Source organism: Engystomops pustulosus, chromosome 5 (genome assembly GCF_040894005.1).
Source record: "Engystomops pustulosus chromosome 5, aEngPut4.maternal, whole genome shotgun sequence".
Classification (NCBI taxonomy): Eukaryota; Metazoa; Chordata; class Amphibia; order Anura; family Leptodactylidae; genus Engystomops; species Engystomops pustulosus.
The window spans coordinates 199614122-199637319 of NC_092415.1; the positions used below are offsets into that span (position 1 = coordinate 199614122).

The following is a 23198-nucleotide window of genomic DNA, read 5'->3' on the forward strand; positions in this document are numbered from 1 at the left end:
TGCTCTCTATAACCCTGTAGCCCCTGCTCTCTATAGCCCTGTAGCCCCCCACTCTCTATTGCCCTGCAGCCCCCTGCTCTCTATAGCCCTGTAGCCCCTGCTCTCTATAACCCTGTAGCCCCCTGCTCTCTATAACCCTGTAGCCCCCCGCTCTTTATAGCCCTGTAGCCCCCTGCTCTCTATAGCCCTGTAGCCCCCCGCTCTCTATAGCCCTGCAGCCCCCGCTCTCTATAGCCCTGTAGCCCCTGCTCTCTATAACCCTGTAGCCCCCTGCTCTCTATAACCCTGTAGCCCCCTGCTCTCTATAGCCCTGTAGCCCCCTGCTCTCTATAACCCTGCTCTTTATAACCCTGTAGCCCCCTGCTCTCTATAACCCTTTAGCCCCCTGCTCTCTATAGCCCTGTAGCCCCCTGCTCTCTATAGCCCCTGCAGCCCCCTGCTCTCTATAACCCTGTAGCCCCTGCTCTCTATAACCCTGTAGCCCCCTGCTCTCTATAGCCCTGTGGCCCCTGCAGCCCCCCGCTTTCTATAACCCTGTAGCCCCTGCTCTCTATAGCCCTGTAACCCCCTGCTCTCTATAACCCTGTGGCCCCTGCAGCCCCCCGCTTTCTATAACCCTGTAGCCCCTGCAGCCCCCTGCTCTCTATAGCCCTGTAGCCCCTGCTCTCTATAGCCCTGTAGCCCCTGCTCTCTATAGCCCTGTAGCCCCCTGCTCTCTATAGCCCTATGGCCCCTGCTCTCTATAGCCCTGTAGCCCCTGCTCTCTATAGCCCTGTAGCCCCTGCAGCCCCCCGCTCTCTATAGCCCTATGGCCCCTGCAGCCCCCGCTCTCTATAGCCCCCCGCTTTCTATAGCCCTATGGCCCCTGCAGCCCCCCGCTCTCTATAGCCCTATGGCCCCTGCAGCCCCCGCTTTCTATAACCCTGTAGCCCCCTGCTCTCTATAGCCCTATGGCCCCTGCTCTCTATAACCCTGTAGCCCCCTGCTCTCTATAGCCCTGTAGCCCCCTGCTCTCTATAGCCCCTGCAGCCCCCTGCTCTCTATAACCCTGTAGCCCCTGCTCTCTATAACCCTGTAGCCCCCTGCTCTCTATAGCCCTGTGGCCCCTGCAGCCCCCCGCTTGCTATAACCCTGTAGCCCCTGCTCTCTATAGCCCTGTAAGCCCCTGCTCTCTATAACCCTGTGGCCCCTGCAGCCCCCCGCTTTCTATAACCCTGTAGCCCCTGCAGCCCCCTGCTCCCTATAGCCCTGTAGCCCCTGCTCTCTATAGCCCTGTAGCCCCTGCTCTCTATAGCCCTGTAGCCCCCTGCTCTCTATAGCCCTATGGCCCCTGCTCTCTATAGCCCTGTAGCCCCTGCTCTCTATAGCCCTGTAGCCCCTGCAGCCCCCCGCTCTCTATAGCCCTATGGCCCCTGCAGCCCCCGCTTTCTATAACCCTGCAGCCCCCGCTCTCTATAGCCCTGTAGCCCCCCGCTCTCTATAGCCCTATGGCCCCTGCAGCCCCCGCTTTCTATAACCCTGCAGCCCCCGCTCTCTATAGCCCTGTAGCCCCCCGCTCTCTATAGCCCTATGGCCCCTGCAGCCCCCCGCTTTCTATAACCCTGCAGCCCCCCGCTTTCTATAACCCTGTAGCCCCTGCAGCCCCCGCTTTCTATAACCCTGTAGCCCCTGCAGCCCCCCGCTTTCTATAACCCTGTAGCCCCTGCAGCCCCCCGCTTTCTATAACCCTGTAGCCCCTGCAGCCCCCCGCTTTCTATAACCCTGTAGCCCCCCGCTCTCTATAACCCTGCAGCCCCCCGCTCTCTATAACCCTGTAGCCCCTGCTCTCTATAACCCTGTAGCCCCTGCAGCCCCCCGCTTTCTATAACCCTGTAGCCCCCCGCTTTCTATAACCCTGTAGCCCCCCGCTTTCTATAACCCTGTAGCCCCTGCAGCCCCCCGCTTTCTATAACCCTGTAGCCCCCCGCTTTCTATAACCCTGTAGCCCCCCGCTTTCTATAACCCTGTAGCCCCTGCAGCCCCCCGCTCTCTATAGCCCTGTAGCCCCCCGCTTTCTATAGCCCTGTAGCCCCTGCAGCCCCCGCTTTCTATAACCCTGCAGCCCCCCGCTTTCTATAACCCTGTAGCCCCCCGCTTTCTATAACCCTGTAGCCCCTGCAGCCCCCCGCTTTCTATAACCCTGTAGCCCCCCGCTTTCTATAACCCTGTAGCCCCTGCAGCCCCCCGCTTTCTATAACCCTGCAGCCCCCCGCTTTCTATAACCCTGTAGCCCCCCGCTTTCTATAACCCTGTAGCCCCTGCAGCCCCCCGCTTTCTATAACCCTGTAGCCCCCCGCTTTCTATAACCCTGTAGCCCCTGCAGCCCCCCGCTTTCTATAACCCTCGGCCGCTGAGCTCCATGTTGTTCATTTTTATTCAAGCCATGTGTGAGGCGGCAGTACAGTAATAACAGGCGCCGTGTGATGGTAGACTCCACACCCCCCGCAGCTGGCGGGAATGGTCTCTCCCGAGCGCTGAGCCTCGCACAAGGGCAGCGCAGTCCCCGCTATTACTGACACTGATGGCACCGTGATCCGTGCCCGCTGTGCCCGGCAGAGACATGGAGGGGAACTGCAGCACTGAGTCATGAGGAGGAGGAGGGCGACATCCCCTGTGCACACATCCAGCACCACCGCAGCTGCAGCTCCGCAAGGTAACAGCATAGGGGGCACTGCCAGCAGCGGGCACTACATTACACTACTGCAGCGGGCACCGCACACTACACTGCTGCAGCGGGCATTACACTACACTGCCAGCACTGCTGCAGCGGGCACCTGCTCCTCGGCAGGGATCAGGGGCTGCTGCTGCCCCCCAATACTCACAATTGACATAGGTGTGCGCAGGCAGCGTGTGTGTATGCGGGGTGCAGTGTATGTGACATGTACAGTATATGCTGGGTACAGTGTATGTATGTATGTATGTATATGTACAGTATATGTATGCAGGGTGCAGTATATGTATGCAGGGTGCAGTGTATGTGACGTGTGCAGTATATGTATACAGGGTGCAGGGTATGTGCAGTATATGTACACAGGGTGCAGTGTATGTGACATGTGCAGTATATGTATACAGGTTGCAGTGTATGTATACAGGTTTCAGTGTATGTATACAGGGTGCAGTGTATGTGACATTTGCAGTATATGTATGCAGGGTGCAGTGTATGTATACAGGGTGCAGAGTATGTGACATGTGCAGTATATGTATGCAGGGTGCAGTGTATGTGACATCTGCAGTATATGTATACAGGGTGCAGTGTATGTGACATGTGTAGCATATGCAAGTGTATGTATGTACAGTACATGTATACAGGGTGCAGTGTATGTGACATGTGCAGTATATGTATGCGGGGTGCAGTGTATGTATGTACAGTATATGTATACAAGTTGCAGTGTATGTATACAGGGTGCAGTGTATGTATGTATAGTATAGGTACACAGGGTGCAGTGTATGTGACATGTGCAGTTTATGCCAGTGTGTGTATGTGCAGTATATGTATACCAGTTGCAGTGTATGTATACAGGGCGCAGTGTATGTATGTACAGTGTATGTATACAGGGTGCAGTGTATGTATGTATAGTATAGGTACACAGGGTGCAGTGTATGTGACATGTGCAGTTTATGCCAGTGTGTGTATGTGCAGTATATGTATACAAGTTGCAGTGTATGTATACAGGGCGCAGTGTATGTATGTACAGTGTATGTATACAGGGTGCAGTGTATGTATGTATAGTATAGGTACACAGGGTGCAGTGTATGTGACATGTGCAGTTTATGCCAGTGTGTATGTGCAGTATATGTACACAGAGTGCAGTGTATGTGACATGTGCGATTTATGTATGCTGGGTGCAGTGTATGTATTACAGTATATACATATATATACAGGGTGCAGTGTATGTAGCGTATGTGACATGTACAGTATACAGTATGCATGCCGTTGTCATGTACAGGACAGTGTGTATACGCTGTGAATGTGTGATTTATTTGTGTGAGCACTTCTTATACAGCACGTGTATAATGTATACGCTGGGCTGGAATCAGACATGGTGCAGAAACATAATGTACATTTATATTATGCTGAGCTATAGGCTGAATACACACTGGCACATATTGTACAGCTATATACTATATATATATATATATATATATATATATATGCACACATATATATGTATATGTACTGTGAATATATATATTTGAAGTATGTGAATGTATAAACACAATACATATATTCTAAATTATATACATTACATACATGCTTTCTAAAATGCTGACATATATACACCAATCTATACAGAATTGACATATCTATATTTATCTGTCTGTCTGTCTATCTATGTAACTAATCATACATAATGGCCTGCCTGTACATATATATACTGTTATGTGTATTGCATATCCTTTGACATAGATATATCATCTATCTCATATCTATCTATCTATCTATCTATCTATCTCATATCTACCTATCTATCTATCTATCTATCTATCTATCTATCTATCTATCTATCTATCTATCTATCTATCTATCCCATACCTATCTATCCCATACCTATCTATCCCATATCTATCTATCTATCTATCTATCTATCTATCTATCTCATATCTATCTATCTATCTATCTATCTATCTATCTATCTATCTATCTATCTATCTATCTACGTACAGAAAGTTTCTAGCAGCACATTCAGCAGGTCAATAGGTGGGTGCAAGCTGCATAAGACTGGGCCTCAAATCTTCCAGTGATATGAAAAACGAAATTGCGCAGCACACCAAATTTTCACTTTATTTGGTGTGCTGCGCAATTTCGTTTTTCATATCTATCTATCTATCTATCTATCTATCTATCTATCTATCTATCTATCTATCCCATACCTATCTATCCCATACCTATCTATCCCATACCTATCTATCTATCTATCTATCTCATATCTATCTATCTCATATCTATATCTATCTATCTATCTATCTATCTATCTCATATCTATCTATCTATCTATCTATCTATCTATCTATCTATCTATCTATCTATCCCATACCTATCTATCCCATATCTATCTATCTATCTATCTATCTATCTATCTATCTATCTATCTATCTATCTATCTCATATCTACCTATCTCATATCTATATCTATCTATCTATCTATCTATCTATCTATCTATCTATCTATCTATCTATCTATCTATCTATCTATCCCATATCTATCTATCCCATACCTATCTATCCCATATCTATCTATCTATCTATCTATCTATCTATCTATCTATCTATCTATCTATCTATCTATCTATCTATCTATCTGTCTATCCACTGTTATGTGTACAGTGTATTGTTTCCTTTGACATCACACACATATTTGGATCATTCTCTCTCTCCCTACACACGCTGTCCCCCTACTCTCCTTATACCTTCCATATTCCATCACAGCTCAGCCTGGAGACAGAACATTAACCCTTTACCTATTCGCCATCTGCAGTTAACCCTTTCTCTCCCTTTGTTATTCTGCTCAGGTGGAGCAGGATTTGTTGTGCGGTGCCTAAGCTTAGCGCGTGGCCCGGGAATCATCCTACATCACATGTTTATCATCCGAGCTCTGTATGTTAATACCTGGAACATTTTTCCATTGTTGGCATCTGATTGGGAATTATTGATGTTAGGATTAAATTACAGTATTTCATATTCACTGGGGGCTAGTAAGTTACAGAAATGGCATATTTGCAAGATGGGCTGCACAGGACTGCTCAGTGGCCATTGTTTGTTGGCGTGCTTCCCGTTACAGAATCACGTCTGCAGAACACCGGGGCTTTATTATCAGCCACGGACAGATTTCGCCTTTAAGGCAAACGCAGTCCTCACTCGTTTAGTGCAACTTCATTAAAACCTTTACTGTTCAAAGAGACAGTAACTCATAGCGAAGCATCCAGGGCCATTACAGCCGCTGCAGCATTATTTAAAGTAATATTGCGCCATAAACGCAGTGATAAAACCCTATAATCAGTGTAGTAGACGATCACTAACCACAGAGCAGAAATGGGGAAAATGAAATGATAGCATTGACATCATTCAAAATGGCCGCCTTAAAGGGGAGACTACTATTTGGGATCAAAGAGATTCATCCATTGGATGGCAAGGATCTGCCCCTCCTAATAGTTGGGGTATTGTAAGCTCTTGGTTGAACATAAATGACCTTATAATACCCTATTAAACAATATGTCTTTGTTGCATCCAATCACTGCACAGCTTTCATTTTTAAGTTGCAAAATACAAACTGTAAGCTGTGATGTGATTGGTTGCTATGGGTAACAATGGCAGATTTTGTTTACATGGGTTTTATAAGGCCTTATTCATGTACTAGACATGAAGGAACCCATGGAGGACCTTATACGTCATACAAAATACCTCAAACAACACACATTCATATACAGTATATACCGTATATGCTCCATTATTTACATTATAGGATCTATAAGAGTCTCTCAGAGTCCCCCAACACCCCCACCCCTATGTCAATAAACATGGAGAGTAAATGGAATAATTCAGAAACATCAGGGTCAGGACAGAAACTCAATAGGTCAGTCATTGCGGCTGTGCAGGCAACATGATGGACTAAGTGCTCAGGTGTAGCAGAGCTGAGGTTGTTAGATGATACGGAGCAGAGTATATGAGATGTGACAGGATGAGCTTGTGAGTCGCAGCAATGTGGGATTTGGGAAGTGAATAGATGTAGCAGGGATGGATGTGTGAGATGCAACAGAGCTGAGTTTTTAAGATGAAACAAGGTTGAGTTTGACAGATGTAGCAGTGCTGTGTGTGGGAGATGTAGCGGTGCTGAATGGTGGCAGAGTTGGGTTTAAAAGATATAGTAGGGTTGAACTTTGATAGGTGTAGCAGAGCGGAGTGTGGGAGATAGGGGAGAGCTGGATGGAAGATGTAGCAGAGCTGTGTGTGGGAGATGTAGCGGTGCTGAATGGTGGCAGAGTTGGGTTTGATAGATGCAGCAGTCTTAAAGGGAACCTTTCACCAGATTTGACCTTATTTAAACTAGCATCTCTATCAGGTATGGTATGAAATGCCCTTTCTAGAGTTCTCTTTGTTATGTTTTCGAGAGAAAATTGACTTCTGTATGTATCTTATCTCATTCATTAACCTATAAAAAAAATCTGAAAATGAGCTGAGAATAGTCATGTATATATATATGTATCTATTTGTGTATTGTATGCACAACACAGCCTTTAGAGACTGCATGGAACGTGTCACTTCAGACTATATTTGATTCTATAGCACTATAGAAACATGGTTCTGATGTCATATTAAAGATAACAATCTCTTCTTTTAGATCGCATCAGGCTTGTGGTTAAACAAATAGACTGGAGCTTGATCTGCATCCTCAGTTTGAATTTCCACAATCACAATTATGATGCAATGAAATATGAGATTCTTATCTTTTATATGACACCTGTAGCATGTTTATATTCGTTGTAGAAGCAAAGATAGGGATGTCTGAACAATCCCCCTGCATACTCTAAACTTGACTAACTTCAGGCGAAATATGATTCTTCTCTGCTCATGAATTGGGAGAGTATTTTTTTAGGTAAATTGGTGAGACTCCACGTAAAAGAGAGAATTCTAGAAATGATATTTCATACCTGACTAGAGGGGGCTAGTAGTTTATGGTGTACAAGCTGGTGACAGAATCCCTTTAATTTCAGAGATCCAGCAGAGCTAAATTTGAATCAGCGTAAGCTGCATCAGAACGAAGGCCGATAGATGCAGCAACAATAAGCCTGGGAGATGACTTTAGGAAATACAAAAGATCAAATTTTAAAAGTTAGATAGAAAATTAGTTTAGAGGATATTCCATAGGTAAAGCAGAGCTGAGTTTGTCTGACTCTTTATGATGACATCATTACCTGTCCCTCAGTGCTATAAATACATAGGTGAGGTTATGGGTACTTTGAGCTCTGTTACATATTTTATGGTGGAGAAGTAGTGATCTGCCACTTCTGGGGCAGCCGTGTCCTTTTACCTCCTTTAACAACGTAATAAGTGATTTATCAAGTTTGTCTCCGTTTCCCTTCACATAAAACCACAAATATGTTATAATTAACAAAAATAAGCAGAAGTAGAGTATATTTACCTGTTTAAGCATCTCATATAACTTCTTGTCTCTGTCACAGTTTGTCTTGGAGATTTACCCGAGGTGTGATTGGACGCGAGGCATGTCATAGCAGCCATCTTCCCCTGTAACCGCACGAAGTCCCCATGACGGGAGAACTCTGAAGGCGTCTTAGTCATCATGCACATTGTGCCGCTCTGCTGAAATGAACATGATGAAGACAGAAGCCACAGGAGAGCGCTCGAACCTGAGGAGCGCCTCACCCCACAGGAATGCATACAGGACCGAGTTTCAAGCTCTCAAAAGTACCTTCGATAAACCAAAACCCGCTGGGGAAGACAAACCAAAAGATGATAATGATGTACCCCAGACCCAGCAGACGAGGGGGCGCAGGTATGGGTCCAATGTCAACAGAATTAAAAACTTGTTCATGCAGATGGGCATGGAACCAGGCGAAAACAATGGCGTACCTACAAGGAAGGTCAGAGCAACACCATCCTCTCCTCCGAGGAGATCAAAGCCCAAAGAGTTTTCGGAAAAAAGAGAAGTTCCGGACGTCAAACTCAAGACACCTGTCTCGGAAAGGATCAGTCGCTTCGACACAGTGGATGGACCTTCTTATTCTAAGTTTACAGAAACCAGAAAGTTGTTTGAACACAGTACACAAAGCTCTAGGATGAGTAGCGGAGGTAATTCCACGAAGGATAGACGAGGATCAAGTGAACTTCTAGACGAGGGCCGCGGAAGTAAGTCGAATCGGGGGAGTAGCGATTCCTTGGACAGTTTGAGTTCCAGGACTGAAGCTTTGTCCCCAACTGTGAGCCAACTTAGCGCAGTGTTCGAGAATAGTGACTCTCCAAGTCCGAATACTCTGGAGAAAAACGAAAATAACGAAGGGTATTCGGTGACCGGACACTATCCACTCAACATCGCGCCTACTTCTGTCGAAGGTTATGGGCAAAATAAAGACTCAAATTCTTGGTCTCCATCACCGGAAACTGACGCTGATACACATGTGGAGAACACGCATCAAAGGAACGCGACCGTATCGCGAGAAGATGGACTCGTCTCCCCCAAAGAGGGCAAAAGTGAAAAGAGCGTAGGGTGTAGCACTTCCAACGACAACATTCTGGTCAAGAACAATCTCACGGATGGTGCCGACAGCATGAGGCACATAGTGAAAAAACCCGAGCACATAACGCAACACAATAACCTGTCGGAAGACTCAGTCAATGCTTTTGATAGGACTAAATCCGGGGAATCTCCGACACCCATGGAAAACAATGACAACTACTCGCCCAACCGTAACAACGGAGCTCCCACTTCTCTCGACGTCGGGACGAGTATGACGGGCGACTTGAATTGTCTGTCCACCATCCAGTCCTACGAACACTCTGATTACAACGTCTACAGGGTGCGCTCCAGGTTTAGCGCGGACTGGGAGGAGACAGAAGCGGGGGATGATGATGATAGCGATGAGAATAAGTCCTATGAACCTGACATGGAATTTTATGAGATACCGGGATTGCCGGCAGAAGAAGAAGCTCCAACTCAGCGGAAAATTAAATTTAGTAAAGCTCCTATCAAAGTAAGACGGGGTTATTTGCTAATTTATATCTGTTAAAGGGGTATTCCAGTCAATGAGAGATATCTCCTATACACAGGACCCCCGACAATCACAAGAACAGGGGGTCCCATGTGCGTACGTAGATGCTCCATCTACTATCTATGTCATTGCCAAAGATAGCCAAGCACTGGACTCAACTGCGGAAGGATCGGCAAGTGCTATTAGCAGTTCCTTAGATTCGGTTTGATTGGGGGGGCCCAGTAGCCCCAGCGATAAGTCAGTGGATAGACGAATAGCTGTTTGAACTTCTGATTCTCCTCATATCAAAAAGTCGTTTTGAGAGGTTTTGGTTTTTGGTCTGTGTCTAGTTTGCTTTTTCAGAGTCTTTAATTTAATGTTAAAGGGGTTTCCAAGACTTTGATGTTAGAGACCTCCAGTATCAGATTGTTTAGGGTCTGACTAATGGCGCCTATACTAGCTGTAAGAAGGCAACAGTAATCTTGCCCCCCCCCCTTATTGTTTACCACCACAGCTCCATATACTATGCAGTGGCTAAACCTGGTACGGCAGTTGGTTAGTATGGTTTATGTTATTTGTCCTGAAAAATCCCTTTAATTTTAATGTTATATTACATGGTTCATGTTTCATTCTCCTATGTTATGGATCCCCCCCCCATACATTTGCGTGCCATTTTTTATGTGATGTAAGAAGATAAAACCAAGTTAAAAAGGTTGTCGTACTATCACTGGACCCTCGATCACAACAATAAGGGTCCTGCGGTCCATGTGTGCATAGAGTGATAGTTCTCCTGCAATTGTTACGTTTTTGACAGAATGTGACTGTCTACAGGGGGCACTGTTTCCATGATTGGGGGGTTCATGCTGTGGGATTAGTAATATATTAATCTGACTATGGAGTTATCATACCCCAAATTAGATTTCTGACCTATGAGTAATGTAAAGAGTCCTCTCTTTTTTTTTTGAGAGTGGGCAGATGTCTCGCCACCAGTAAGTATTTGCGAGACATCTGTCCATCTATATGACCAGATGCTATATAGGATCTGCTTTACAGGAAAGAGAAAAGTCATATCTTTAAAAGAAATCTTCCATGACAATCCATCCTGATAAACCAGGGACATTACCCATAGATCCAGGCACCGGGACTGTGGTATCTTCTTATATTTATTATCCATGGCCTCCTTCCTCCTAAAAATCAACCTCTCAACTCTTCTAAAAATCAACTCAAAATTATGCTAATGAGCCGGAAGTGCTGAGGGAAAAGAATGAGACAGTGTAACAGTCTATAAAGCCAGATCCCAGAAGGACTAGCGTAGCCCATCAGTCTCATTAAAATCATTTTAAAATTAGATTTTTAGAAAAAAGGAGCCAAGGATAACAAATATAAGAAGATTACCACAGTGACGGTGCCTGGATCTATGAGTAAGGCCGGATGCACACTGATGTATGCCTGTATGGCTAGGGCCAGGCGGGAATGCATCCACCGCGATGGAGAGGTGTGCCATGCAGTTCCATTGAAATGCATGGCACACAGGCCTTAACGCGGGACAAGATGGGACATGTACTAGGTGCGGCCATTGCCGTCTATGGGGGACGTATGTATGTCCGTACATACGTCCCCCTACGGTCGTGTGAATGCGGCCTAAGTGTTTATCATGATGAATTTTGATGGCACATTTCCTTCAAGGATCACTTCTACAAGGAATTTACTATATTAAATATTAACCTGGAGACCAAACCTATTGCTGAGCGTTTACCTGGCGTATCGCATTTCTTTGTGAGTCACTGTGTAACGTCGCTTCTACTATTACACCTTTATTACTATACAGAGCGAAGGGGTGAAATGACCAGGAAGTGGCAGCGATCACTTGGTGTTTACTCTTCCCAAATCTGTATTGTTGTACGGTATAGAATAGCGAATATTGCTGAACTTCCTTATATAGTTGGTTACTGTAAAGAAACCATAGTGGCTTATAGAGTGTTATATAACTTTGTAATATACTCTCGGGGGGGAAATATCATACTGAAACCCCCCACTCCCTCCCCAGCATCTGGTTGGATGCATCATGCATCCAGGTCACTTTTAGGCCAGGTCTGGCCTGACCTAGAACTGTACTTTAATCTGCACCCCAACTTGGCGTAGGCTATAGCTAGTTCACGGCCACGCATCACCCCCTCCCTGCCCAAAGAGGGAGGATTGGTCCCGCTTCCCAGCTCTGTGCTGGAAATTGCGACTGAATCACGGCTTGTAAGCCAGTATACAGACTTATGGCTCATTCACATGGCCGCCTGCAGGGACGTACACGCGCCCGCATATACGTCCCCATAGACGGCAATAGTCGCACATGTGTGGAACCGTTCCGCGCCGTACACTGGGAAAAGATAGAGGGGTCACCTCCTCTCCTCCACACAGCGGGCATACCAAATGTGAATGCACCCTTAAACGACATCTACCACCAGGATGAAGGATTGTAAACTACGCACTTACATGTTGGTGTGTGCCCACTCTGGCAGATTCTGCTCTTCATTTTATGTCCTGTTTTTTTTTTTTTTAAAGGGCTTTAAAAATTATTAAAATGAGTCTGTGGGGCTCCAGGCTCCATAGGTGTAAATGGAGACTGGAGCCCCTTGGGCTCATTTGCATAATTGTAAAGCCTTTTTTTTCTTTAAAACCAGGGCATAAGAAGCCTAATGAAGAGCAGATCCTGCCAGAGGGGCCACACACCAGCATGTAAGTGCATAGTTTACAATCCTTCATCCTGGTGGTAGATTTCCTTTAAATACCCCTGCAAGCAGTTTGCACTAGAAAGAACGTGCAAAGTCCGACAGAAAACTGGCTCAAGGTCCTTAGTAAATGTTCCCCTTGTCTAAACAGGTCTGACCTGGTGGAGATCCCTTCTGGATCTACTGAGAGACCAGAGCCTCTTAGTAGATGTGGTCCGCCAGCAGAGGGGAATAGTAAGACTGGCGTACACACTTCATATATTCTCCCTCAGTGAGTCCTGATCTCAGGTGAGAAGTGGAGACAATTGTATCCAGTCTAGACAATGCTCTGTGAGCTCCACAGCCTGGGATTCCAGACTGATACATTTTAACAAACCGTTAAATAACAAGAGCTGCTCTTACCCGATACAGTTGTATCCAGTCAACAACCTCCCCTGTGAGCTCCATACATCAGCTGCAGCTGCACAGATCTCTCTGCTCGTTTGCTACAATGTATCAGTTCCCAGTAATGGACGGACAGATGGCCACCTCTGCCGGCTGTTACAACTTATAGAGAATATTCCACAGGGACTCTAATGACAACTTTCTGTATAGAGGCTTTTGAGATCCTCTCTCCAGATGGTAGAGCACTTTGAAAAGAAAGGGTTTTCACGGGGTAAAATATTGATGACCTATCTTTAGGATAGATTATCTATATGGGGTCTGATACCTGACACCCCCATTGATCAGCTGTTTGAAGCTTCAGAAACGCTCAGGTGAGCTCTACTTCCGCTTTCCTGCAACATCACAGTCAGGGTGTGAAAGGGAACAAGATGCAATACCAAGTACAGACATTATACAATGTGTGGCGCTGTGAAGAGACCAGAGCCCTAGTGTGATCGCTGCTGTCGGATCTGATATTGATCATATGAATCATTAATAGTTTTGTCTCATCAATACCTAAGATGAAAACATTTGCCTGTACATCTCTCTGAATCCCATTGCGCTCTCCTTTGATACAAGTGGGGAAATGTTCCCCTTTTTGCAGAAAATCAGACACTTATAATGACTCCTATGGATACCGAATGCTGTAAATGTTGTCGGAATACTCCTTTAACTATAGCAATTTTTATAAATTTCCTTAGGCCATTTTGTAACTTAAAGGGGTTGTCCACTTTAACCATATTACAGCAAATAATTTATATTGTTTGTGTAATGAAAAGTTATTACATTTTTCCAATATACTTTCTCTATCAATTCCGTATTGTTTTCTAGATCTCTGCTTGCTGTCATTATAGAAAGCTTCTATGTTTAGTTCCTCTAGATAAACAGTGGTCCCTGGTCATGTGATGTCACACAGGTGCTCGGCTTGTTATATCCCTGGTCATGTGATGTCACACAGGTGCTCGGCTTGTTATATCCCTGGTCATGTGATGTCACACAGGTTCACAGCTCGTTATTTCCCTGGTCATGTGATGTCACACAGGTGCACGGATCATTATATCCCTGGTCATGTCATGTCACACAGGTGCACGGATCATTATATCCCTAGTCATGTGATGTCACACAGGTGCACGGATCATTATATCCCTGGTCATGTGATGTCACACAGGTGCACAGCTCATTATTTCCCTGGTCATGTGATGTCACACAGGTGCACGGCTCATTATATCCCTGGTCATGTGATGTTACACAGGTGCACAGCTCGTTATATCCCTGGTCATGTGATGTCACACAGGTGCACGGATCATTATATCCCTGGTCATGTGATGTCACACAGGTGCACAGCTTGTTATTTCCCTGTTCAACGTGATGTCACACAGGTGCACGGCTCGTTATATCCTGGTCATGTGATGTCAGGTACCATGCACCTGTGTGAGATCACATGACAATGGACTGGTGTCTATCTACAGGAAGTAAACAATGAAGCTTCCTGTTCCATGTCAAACCGACAGCAAGCTTGTGGAAACTGTGAAGAAGTGATAGAGAAGTCTATTAGAAAATGTACAGCTTTTAACCTCTAGAGCCAGTTCCCTTCTTTAGGGCATGAAGGAGGCTATTATTCCTCAATCTTGGACAGCAGTGTGGTTTATATAGAGCCTCTGTTACTCTGGAGGACCTGTCCGATCCTGCAATAACCCAGACAACCTATTGATCAGAATAGACACTGTGCAATACCTTATCTCCCCTTCGGGAGTGCTGTAGGGAGACTAAACACTTACTCCCATGGGTTTCTGTGGATCACAGCTGATTCCTAGGGGCCTCTTTGTAATCAGTTGATCGTCAGGGATCCGTCTAACAAGCAGAGGCAGAGAACCCCTGGGTAGATATATTTAGATCAGTTACTGTGTGAAGACCTATGACAGGAGCGATCGTAAACACAGATAACCCTGAGGTTGTTTTACGGAAAGAGGAACTTATACGACACTGAGAAAAGTGATAATATCGGACGTTTTATTTCCCTTCTTTTTTTTTTTTTTTTTACACAATTTCCACCATAAACTAAATTGCTGTCTGTATGTGAAAGTGCAGAGCGCAGTCGGGGCCGCTCTCAGGCCGCCGCACACATCGCCAGAGGTACGAATCTATTGTCTCAAGCAATTACGTCTCAGTGCAGTCTATGCACAACACACATTCTGCTACATTTCGACTTATTTGTATTAAAAAAAAAATCCTGCAGCCATAAAATGTTACTCTTTTTCCTTTCGAAGAGTCCAGCATGCACCATACATGCTCAGCCCCTATATGTGACAATCATAAATACCAGCGCATTTCTTTAAAGCGACTCTTTCACTATAGATGTCATTTTTATGGTTCAATCAAGGAGATGTGATTTTTTTTAGCCGGTGACAGGTCCCTTTGTCAGCATTCTGAATCATTTCAGTACTTTATAAAACTTTATTTCACATTACCTGGCTCCCTGCCAGCAGCGTGTGTTAAGTCCCAGAGGGAGGGGCAGCTACAGCTTGTGTGTGCCTGTGTCTCAGTGTCCTCATGCATTCTTTCTCTCCTCCACACCATCCTCCTCCCTCCCTCCCTCCTGCTCACTGCACATGATAGGAGCTGGTGGAGTGTGGAATAGTGATGGGAATTTAGGCTCTTCTTCGTGATCTGGCTCATTAGGCTCCGCTCACTCTTCTGGCTCCTGAACGGCTCCCTATTAAATATATAATAGGGAGCCGCAGGCCAGTCAGTCACCCCACACCACTCCACTTTTAACCCAATTGTATTGGGTTAAAGGGGGCACGGTGAGCCGGTTAGGGGCGGGGTTCAATGAGCCATCGCCTTACTGAGGGGAGCCAGCTCCCGTCGTTCACGAACAAGAGCCCTTAGAGTCTGCTCTTTGTGAACCGAACAAAAGCACTAGTGTGGAGGAGAGGGGACAGAGACACAGGCTGCTGCAGTTGCCTTCCCACTGGGACCCACCACATACTGATGGCAGCTAGACCGGTAATGTGAAATACAGTTTTATAAAGTACTGAAATTATTCCTGACATTCCTGGTAACAGGTTTGCATTAAACACTAGTTCTAGAGGAAGGTTGGGTGGGATTGGCTCAACATCTAATTTTTACGGTTATCCTTACAATTGGTTTGGTGGGATAACCAGGAGGAACTGGCTTGATCCCACCTGATCATGGTCCATCCAAGTGTTTCCGGGCAGGATCAATGTAAAGATGTCTACAAACCACTGGGTTCCAGCACCTGCTCTTTGGTTCCATGGATTTTGGTTCTGTTGATGATGATGACATAATATTCGTTATGTACCACATGTGACCTCTGAGCCAATCGCTGGGTATTGTTCATTCCCACAAGACATTGGTTCAGTGGTCACGTGTGCAATAATAGGAAGTCATTGTTTTTGGTACAATGTGAACCAAAAGCACCAGAGCTGAAACTGGGGCCTTTTTTGCGGGTTTCAAAGTCAAGGGGGGTCATTTATCTTTTCTTCCCGTTGGTGTTTTTGGACCTTTTTGCGCCTATTTTGCGTTTTTTTTTGGAATGCCTCAATTCGTCCATGTGTTGTTGCGCCCTATTTGTCATTACATTGCACCTCTTTACAGATGTTTGCGCCAGATTTATTTTACTATTGCGCCTATACTGGCGCAAATAATCACGCAATAACACGCCAGTACTGACCAGGCTTAGGAAAGGCAATGGCGGGATTTGCGTAACTAATTTTTACATCTAAAATTGACAAAGAGCCAAAACGACAAAGACAAATGAGGTGCAAAAAAAATAGACTCACAACAGGCGCAAAAAAGAGCGCAGAGAGGGGGGAAATGAGATAAATGACCCCCAAGGTGTCTATTAGCACTAGACTAGTGTTGTCTAGCACTGCCCGAGCTATCAACACATCAATAGATTCTCCCCTTGTGTTTTTTGTATGCATGGAGCTTTTTTTGTAGGAGTAAAACTGCCTGTACAAGCGTCTATGGCGCTTGTACAAGCGTTTATGCAACCTACTGGATACGCACCTGCTCTGCAGCCTTAAAATCTCTGTATAAATGTTGACAGCATGGAGAGATCTGAAGCAGGCGGGGAGAGAAACATTTCAAAAGAACCGCAATTAAAAAAAGTTAAAAGTGTGTTTCATCGAAGCCTTCAAAGAGCTCAGGTGTCATTATGGTGACTGCCGGGGTCAGGTTCTGCTGTAGTGACACAACCTCAGGCTGGGCTGTCCATCACAATGTGGCGGGGCTTATACTTACTGATCTCAGGGGTAGGGATGGCCCCTATATTAGTGGAGATACTCGCGTCGGATTTGTCTTATCTATAGGTTAACCCTTCGCTCTCATGGAGGGAGGTTCTCAGGATCAGATACAGTAAATGAGTCTCTTTTTCCCGCGCAGCCCCTGATTCCTGCAGGTTGCGGATACATTATTATTTCACGGATCTTCAAGAGCAAATACAAGTCCTTCCCCGAGGCGCCATGTGCTGTATCGATCCTGGTTGGCTGCCAAGATTTACATTTCTTCTAGATGACTTCAGACTTGGAGGGCGTAAAGTGACGTTTAGATGGTTTGCGCAGTAATTTAATTCCTACGGATGGAAGATACAGCGTAGGTCGTAGTATGGCCACATGCGGATAGGGGCAGGCGCTGCTAAAATGCTAAAATCAACATAGAAATTTCCTTCCTGCAATGGGAAATTTACCTAAATTGCAGCAGTAATACCCCCATCATTGGCTTATAACAATGTACAGGCCTGTAACCATGACAAGCGCCATGAAAGGAGATATTACATAATGCTCATTTATTACATTTTAGGGCACATTGGGGATCATTTACTAAGGGCCGGTTCGCGCTTTCCCGGCGTGTTACCCGAATATTTCCGATTTGCGCCGATTTTCCCTGTATTGCCCTGCGTTTTTGGCGCACGCGATCGGATCGGCGCCGGCATGCATGTGATTTAAATCGCCGGGCGTGGCCGTACGAAAACCCGACGGATTCGGAAAAACCACCGCATTTAAAAAAAAAAAAAAGTGTTGCGGGACACGCACTTAGCTTCACCAAGTATAGGATCGTGCACTCCGGCGGGCCTCGGTGGACTTCGGCGCAGCAGCAACACCTGGTGGACATTGGAGGAACTGCCTTAGTGGATCGCCGGAAGACCCGAATCCACCGCAGAGAAAGCGCCGCTGGATCGCGAATGGGCCGGGTAAGTAAATCTGCCCCATTTACTTACCCGTCCGACGGAGTTCACCGAAAGTGCATTGTCCGACGATCCTGTACTGTGCAGCGATTTACTAAGATCATGCGCCCGATATCCTGCATGTGTCGCTTCCCCGCTCAGGTCCGCTGGAGTTCACCTTCTTCTTCCTGGTGCATGTACGTGCTTGACCTCCCCCCCCCCGATTTGTGTTGCATGAATGCCGGCACAATTGCGCCAAAATCCGATCACGTGCGACACAATCCAAGCGCAAACCCCTGTTAAATACCTGAAAAACTCGAAAAGTGAAACCCGATGAAAGTGCAGCTCGCGACCCTTAGTAAATGAGCCCCTTTATGTTCCATTTCTCAGACTTTTCTGTTACTTTTTTAAAATCTGCAATTTTGCGCCGTTACTTTTCGCTATTTAGTCATCTGGGATATTGATGTCAGATCTCTAAGCTGTGGATGAATTCTGGATGAGTGCGCTGGTCCGATGCCAGGTGCTGGGGTGTAACCGGCGATGGATTGAGATATACGAGGGGATATTTTAGTTTTACGAGTCACCATTTACATACATGTCTGCTCGGTGGCCGTCTGCCCTGCATTACAATACATATTCATGAGACGCTAATGAGAGGGTGAAACGCAGGCGCATGCTAATTTGTGTCTCTGCCAAGCTTTATGTGACGGTGACAAATTACACACATATAGACCCCGGGGTTGTCATCCGAAATTTCATGGCCATCACCAGATAATAAACCTGTGATTATTTACAGATCTTTGCAGTCTTTCCATTCATTTCGTATAGGACGGCCTGACGTGGATACCCTTCTACTGATGCCCAATTAAAGGGATATTAAAGGAAATCTCCCATCAAATTCCATCCTGATAAACCAGGGACATTACTCATAGATCCAGGCCCCGGACTGTGGTAATCTTCTTATATTTGCTATACATGGCCTCCTTCCTTCTAAAAACAACTTTTTAAATTATGCTAATGAGCTTGAAGGGCTTTTGGGCATGTTACCAGTGCTCCTCCGTGCTGTAGCTTCTTAGGCTGCTACGCTTTGTAGGAGCAGTGCAGGCATGCTTACAAAGCAGGGGAAGGGGAGACAGTGTAACAGCCTGTGAATCTATAGCGAGGTGGGGCTTTAGTAACACCCTCCAGGAACCCTTCGATCTCATTAGTATAATTTTAAACATTGATTTTAAAAGTGCCCTGGTTTATCATGCTGGATTTTATGGTAGATCTCTCAGTTCACGTATAAATCTAACATATAGGGGCACATTTACTTACCTGGTCCGACAAGGATTCGCATCTGCCGGGATTCACTAAGCCCGTGCGCCCGATATCCAGCAGGTGTTGCTGCTGGAGTCCACCATCTTCTTCCTGGTACATGTAAGTGCTGTTCTTGCGACACAAATCCTTTTTTAAATACCGCGTTTTTTCCGAATCCGTTGGGTTTTCTGACGGCCACGTCCCCCGTGGCGACACAATCCGATCGCGTGCGCCAAAAACCCGTGGCAAATCGGCGCAAAACGGAAATACTCTGGAAAACCCAACGGAATCGCGCCCGCAGGACCCTTTGTAAATGAGCCCAATAGAGTTGAAGTTAAAGTCTTCATAATTATGTGGCTTAGCGGCAGAGAAATCATTATTTTTCTTTATATGCAAATGAGCGGTTTGGTGCACCCTGGGCGTGGCCACGAAATCCAGTGCACAGGTTTTTACTTAGTATCTAAATGGGACCTTTTCACCAAAACCGACGATTGGGGAGATACTGGAGATAAATAGGTGCACCGACCCTCCTGGCCACACCCATGATGCACCGAAATGCTAATTTGCATTTAATTAAACTGGTTATTTTAGATTTCTCTGCATTTTCGCTGTGACTGATCCCTTTAACCAGGGATAAGAATATATTCTTTATATTTTTTTTTCGGAAAATAATCAATATATTCTTCCACCTTCGGATATCTGCGCCGTGACCTCTTACATGAATACATATGAATTATGGATTAAAAAAAAAATATTCCCCCCTCCCCTTCCTGTCCGGATTTCACTTAGTAAATGAACTTGCCGCAGATATTAACCTCCTGGATGGAAACCCAACAGATGGGGCTTTGTTGTTCCTCATTAGTTCCAGTCTTTCTCGCGCGGCGATTGTTTTCTATTCCTCCTCGGTCACATGAAACAGCTTAATATTTACCCAAATACAAAAAAAAATCTCTGTGTATTCCTCGCCCGTCCTCCGGGGTCGCAGCGTAGCAGATGCTGGAATTGCTCTATTTTTTTTTTGGCCGCTCCGAATCAATATCCTGTGTAAATTTCCCACGAGGCGCCGAACGGAGAGCCGGAGATGAGACGCGGACCTATTTACTCGTAGAGGAGCCGCCATGATGCTTTCCCGGAGAGATCCCGTAATGAGATCACTGAGAAGGAGTCAAGGCGGTTCACGATTACATGAAAATTAAAGGGGTTGGCCACTTTATCTCATGTTTTTTTGTAATTTGTGTGCGAGGGGGGCAGGATATTAGGTAATTTACCAATATACATCTATTACATGTTCCGATTTCTTGATATGTAAAGTGAAGCCTCCTGTCTGTTACCTCATTAGCCAGAGAAGTGATCATGTGATCTCTGACTGTCCATGAGCAATCGCCCTGCCAGGACACTTGATCTTATATTTCCGTATACTATCATAAGGTCCTCTTTTTAAAGTCTTTGGCTATAAAGAAGAATGGGGGTCATTTACTAAGGGCCTGATTCGCGTTTTCCCGACGTGTTACCCGAATATTTCCGATTTGCGCCGATTTCCCCTGAATTGCCCCGGGATTTTGGCGCACGCGATCGGATTGTGGAGCATCAGCGCCGGCATGCACGCGACGGAAATCGGGGGGCGTGGACGAACGAAAACCCGACGGATTCGGAAAAACCGCCGCATTTAAAAACGAAAAATGTGTTGCGGAGCTTGCACTTACCTTCACTCAGCTGGGCTCGGTGTAATCCAGTGCGTTCCGATGCTCTTCAGCGCAGAAGCGACATCTGGTGGACGGCGGAGGAACTGTCTTAGTGAATCCCGGCCGGACCCGAATCCACCGCAGAGAACGCGCCGCTGGATCGCGAATGGACCGGGTAAGTAAATCTGCCCCAATCTTGTTAATGATAACAATCGAAGAACAATGAGGTCCGATTTCAGAATGGCTGATAACAGGGGGCAGTAGCGGGCAGCTGCTATATGAAGTAAGCTAGCTGGTGCTGCTATGATCCTGTGATGCAGCACACGCTCGTCTCTATCCATAATATTCCTATCTCAGCATCCGTCTGTCTCCTACGGGGTATAACCTTGGGATGACCCATCGCTGGTTACGGCCCATCTGCTCAGATCCCGCCGCTGGCTTCGCTCATTTGAAGATGTTTGTGGGAAATGAACCATCATTTTTGGTTTGTCAGATTCGTAGCCCATCCATGGCGGGCTTCCTAAGAGCCTGCCGGCCGGATGATCAGGGATCTGGAGGATTCGGCTGCATCCACGTGATGGGGGGACGATGTCAGTGATGGATGGGGGAAGATCTGGTTTCCAGTACTCATAGATTTCTCAAGGGTAGATGCGGATGTGGGGGGTGATGTATCACTCGTTACTGGGCAGAGTTACTATACGGAAGTGAGAGGACACCTGGAGGGAGCTGTAATAGGGACTGTTACTGGTACAGGAGATTAGGGACCTTGTTCTGCTGATTGTTGGACCCCTTGTGATGTATCCTCAACCCCATATTTGAACACCGAAGAGGACGCCACCTTAGGTTATATAGACAGTCACCCATCAGCACTCTCACACTGCTCCCCCTCCCTTCTATGTCTGGGGCTGTCTCCTCTCAGCACTCTCACACTGCTCCCTCTCCCTTCTATATCGGGGGCAGTCTCCTCTCGGCACTCTCACACTGCCCCCCCTCCCTTCTATGTCTAGGGCAGTGTCCTCTCAGCACTCTCACACTGCTCCCCCTCCCTTCTATGTCGGGGGCTGTCTCCTCTCAGCACTCTCACACTGCTCCCCCTCCCTTCTATATTGGGGGTAGTCTCCTCTCAGCACTCTCACACTGCTCCCTCTCCCTTCTATATCGGGGGCAGTCTCCTCTCGGCACTCTCACACTGCTCCCCCTCCCTTCTATGTCTGGGGCAGTGTCCTCTCAGCACTCTCACACTGCTCCCCCTCCTTTCTATGTCGGGGGCTGTCTCCTCTCAGCACTCTCACACTGCTCCCCATCCCTTCTATGTCGGGGGCTGTCTCCTCTCAGCACCCTCACACTGCTCCCCCTCCCTCCTATGTCGCGGGCAGTCTCCTCTCAGCACTCTCACACTGCTCCCCCTCCCTTCTATGTCGGGGGCTGTCTCCTCTCAGCACTCTCACACTGCTCCCCCTCCCTTGTTTGTCGGGGGCAGTCTCCTCTCAGCACTCTCACACTGCTCCCCCTCCCTTCTATGTTGGGGGCTCTCTCCTCTCAGCACTCTCACACTGCTCCCCCTCCCTTCTTTGTCGGGGGCAGTCTCCTCTCAGCACTCTTACACTGCTCCCCCTCCCTTCTATGTCGGGGGCTGTCTCCTCTCAGCACTCTCACACTGCTCCCCCTCCCTTCTATGTCGGGGGCTGTCTCCTCTCAGCACTCTCACACTGCTCCCCCTCCCTTCTATGTCGGGGGCTGTCTCCTCTCAGCACTCTCACACTGCTCCCCCTCCCTTCTATGTCGGGGGCTGTCTCCTCTCAGCACTCTCACACTGCTCCCCCTCCCTTCTATATTGGGGGAAGTCTCCTCTCAGCACTCTCACACTGCTCCCCCTCCCTTCTATGTCGGGGGCTGTCTCCTCTCAGCACTCTCACACTGCTCCGGAGTATTTCTAATATGTTTGATAGGGGAAGACTTGAGGAATGCCACCAGCTTAGCTCTTTCCATAGCAATGTTCTTGTTTATACCGGTAGTCTAAGTCCATGTTCCTGTACAGAGCATATCCCAGGATCTCTGCATTATATAACTACCTTCTAACTAGATGTGTAGGAGGTTTTCCTCTGATCTTATCCACATCTGTGACTCTACACGGCTGAGGTC

The 23198-nt window shown here is 46.5% G+C and overlaps 1 protein-coding gene across 1 annotated transcript in view; it reads left to right on the plus strand.

Annotated features, from left to right (window-relative positions):
- The first annotated feature begins 2456 nt into the window (after positions 1–2456).
- Positions 2457–23198, plus strand: part of PPP1R9A (protein phosphatase 1 regulatory subunit 9A) — a 165154-nt gene continuing 144412 nt past the window's right edge. Inside the window, 2 exon segments of the mRNA XM_072154339.1 lie at positions 2457–2692; positions 8218–9744. Of these exon segments, the coding sequence (XP_072010440.1) occupies positions 8362–9744 (1383 nt within the window). The 5' untranslated portion in view covers positions 2457–2692; positions 8218–8361.